General features: G+C 35.8%; 1 protein-coding gene across 1 annotated transcript in view; it reads left to right on the top strand.

Annotated features, from left to right (window-relative positions):
• Nucleotides 1-1,280, top strand: part of LOC119588624 (membrane-bound transcription factor site-2 protease-like) — a gene marked incomplete in the record, with an annotated part of 11,650 nt that overhangs the window by 5,697 nt on the left and 4,673 nt on the right. The window contains 3 exon segments of the mRNA XM_037937263.1: nt 307-421; nt 525-656; nt 901-1,084. Coding sequence (XP_037793191.1) covers nt 307-421; nt 525-656; nt 901-1,084 — 431 coding nt within the window.

The raw sequence follows: 1,280 nt of genomic DNA, 5'->3' as shown, positions 1-1,280 counted from the left end.
GACTACATAGGGATCTGTGTATCAAATAAAGTTTTAATCTCCTTTAACCAGCTATAGTTCTGCTTCTGCTTCCATCATTGTTACTGATTGTGCTTTCAGTTCATAAATATATGATAGTTGATGTGTGTTTTAAGAAGATTTGTTGAAAAGTGTACCAAAATTGTAAAGTATCATGAAGGTGTCATATTTTTTTTAATGCAAATTACAAATTATGATATGTGATTTATTCATGATTTAAAATTTATATTGAAATATTTCCAGAATAGCTTATCACAAACATTTTAATTTCTTTTTTGCTTATTGCAGGGAAGATGTCCATGTTAACGGCTTTGGATTTGTCCTTATGTTCATCCTTCCAGGAGCATTTGTTGATGTTCCAACAGAAGAAATTCGCACTCTTACCCCTTTCAGACAGTTAAAGGTATGTCACTGTTGATTCACTAAGTCTCAAATTGAGTTACCTTAACAAAAACTCACACAGTGAGGCTTCCTTGTGGCTTGACAAAATTATCAACTTATTCCAGATCCTGTGTGCTGGTGTGTGGCATAACATTGTTCTTGTTCTACTTGCTGTGGCACTGGGTCTCTCCGTCCCCTACATTCTACAACCCCTGTACATTCATGGTCGTGGAATGACTGTTTTGTCATTGACACAAGTAAGATGAAGTGTTTTTATGATAATGAGGAGATGTGTGACTTATAATAAATATGTATAAGTGTAATTTTAAGTGGTTATGTGAGTTGTAGCTATGAAATATGATAATGTAATATATAAAAAAAAACTTTCTTCATTAATAGGCACCACACCATGTCTTTCATGCAAAAATACACTTTAAAGAAAAAAAAAATAACAATTTATCCCCTATCTTCCTCTTCCTTCAGGAATTCCTCTTCCTTCAGGACTCCCCTGCCAGAGGTCCCACAGGACTATCCACAGGAGACGTGATCACTGCACTCAACAAGTGTCCTGTTAGAAGCATGGAGGACTGGAGGGAGTGTCTTGTGACAAGTATTAAGTCTGACCAAATGGGTTTTTGTGTTCCCGAATCAGTGGTGCATACATATGACGAGACCATACACCATGGTGAGTTCTAAGAGGTTGTTCTTTGGAGCTCTTAGGTATTCTTGGCATTCCTATGCATTCATTGGTATTCTTTGTGGGAACTGTTGGTTGAAGTCTGCAGTGTTTTTTTAGTGTCATGTGGTGATTTATACACTTCTTGATTTATAAATATCTTAAGGGAAGATATTTTTCATGTTCAATATTTGTTGGTGTTCTC

The sequence above is a fragment of the Penaeus monodon genome, chromosome 24 (assembly GCF_015228065.2).
Source record: "Penaeus monodon isolate SGIC_2016 chromosome 24, NSTDA_Pmon_1, whole genome shotgun sequence".
Taxonomy (NCBI): domain Eukaryota; kingdom Metazoa; phylum Arthropoda; class Malacostraca; order Decapoda; family Penaeidae; genus Penaeus; species Penaeus monodon.
This window is presented reverse-complemented; position numbering and strand designations above follow the sequence as displayed.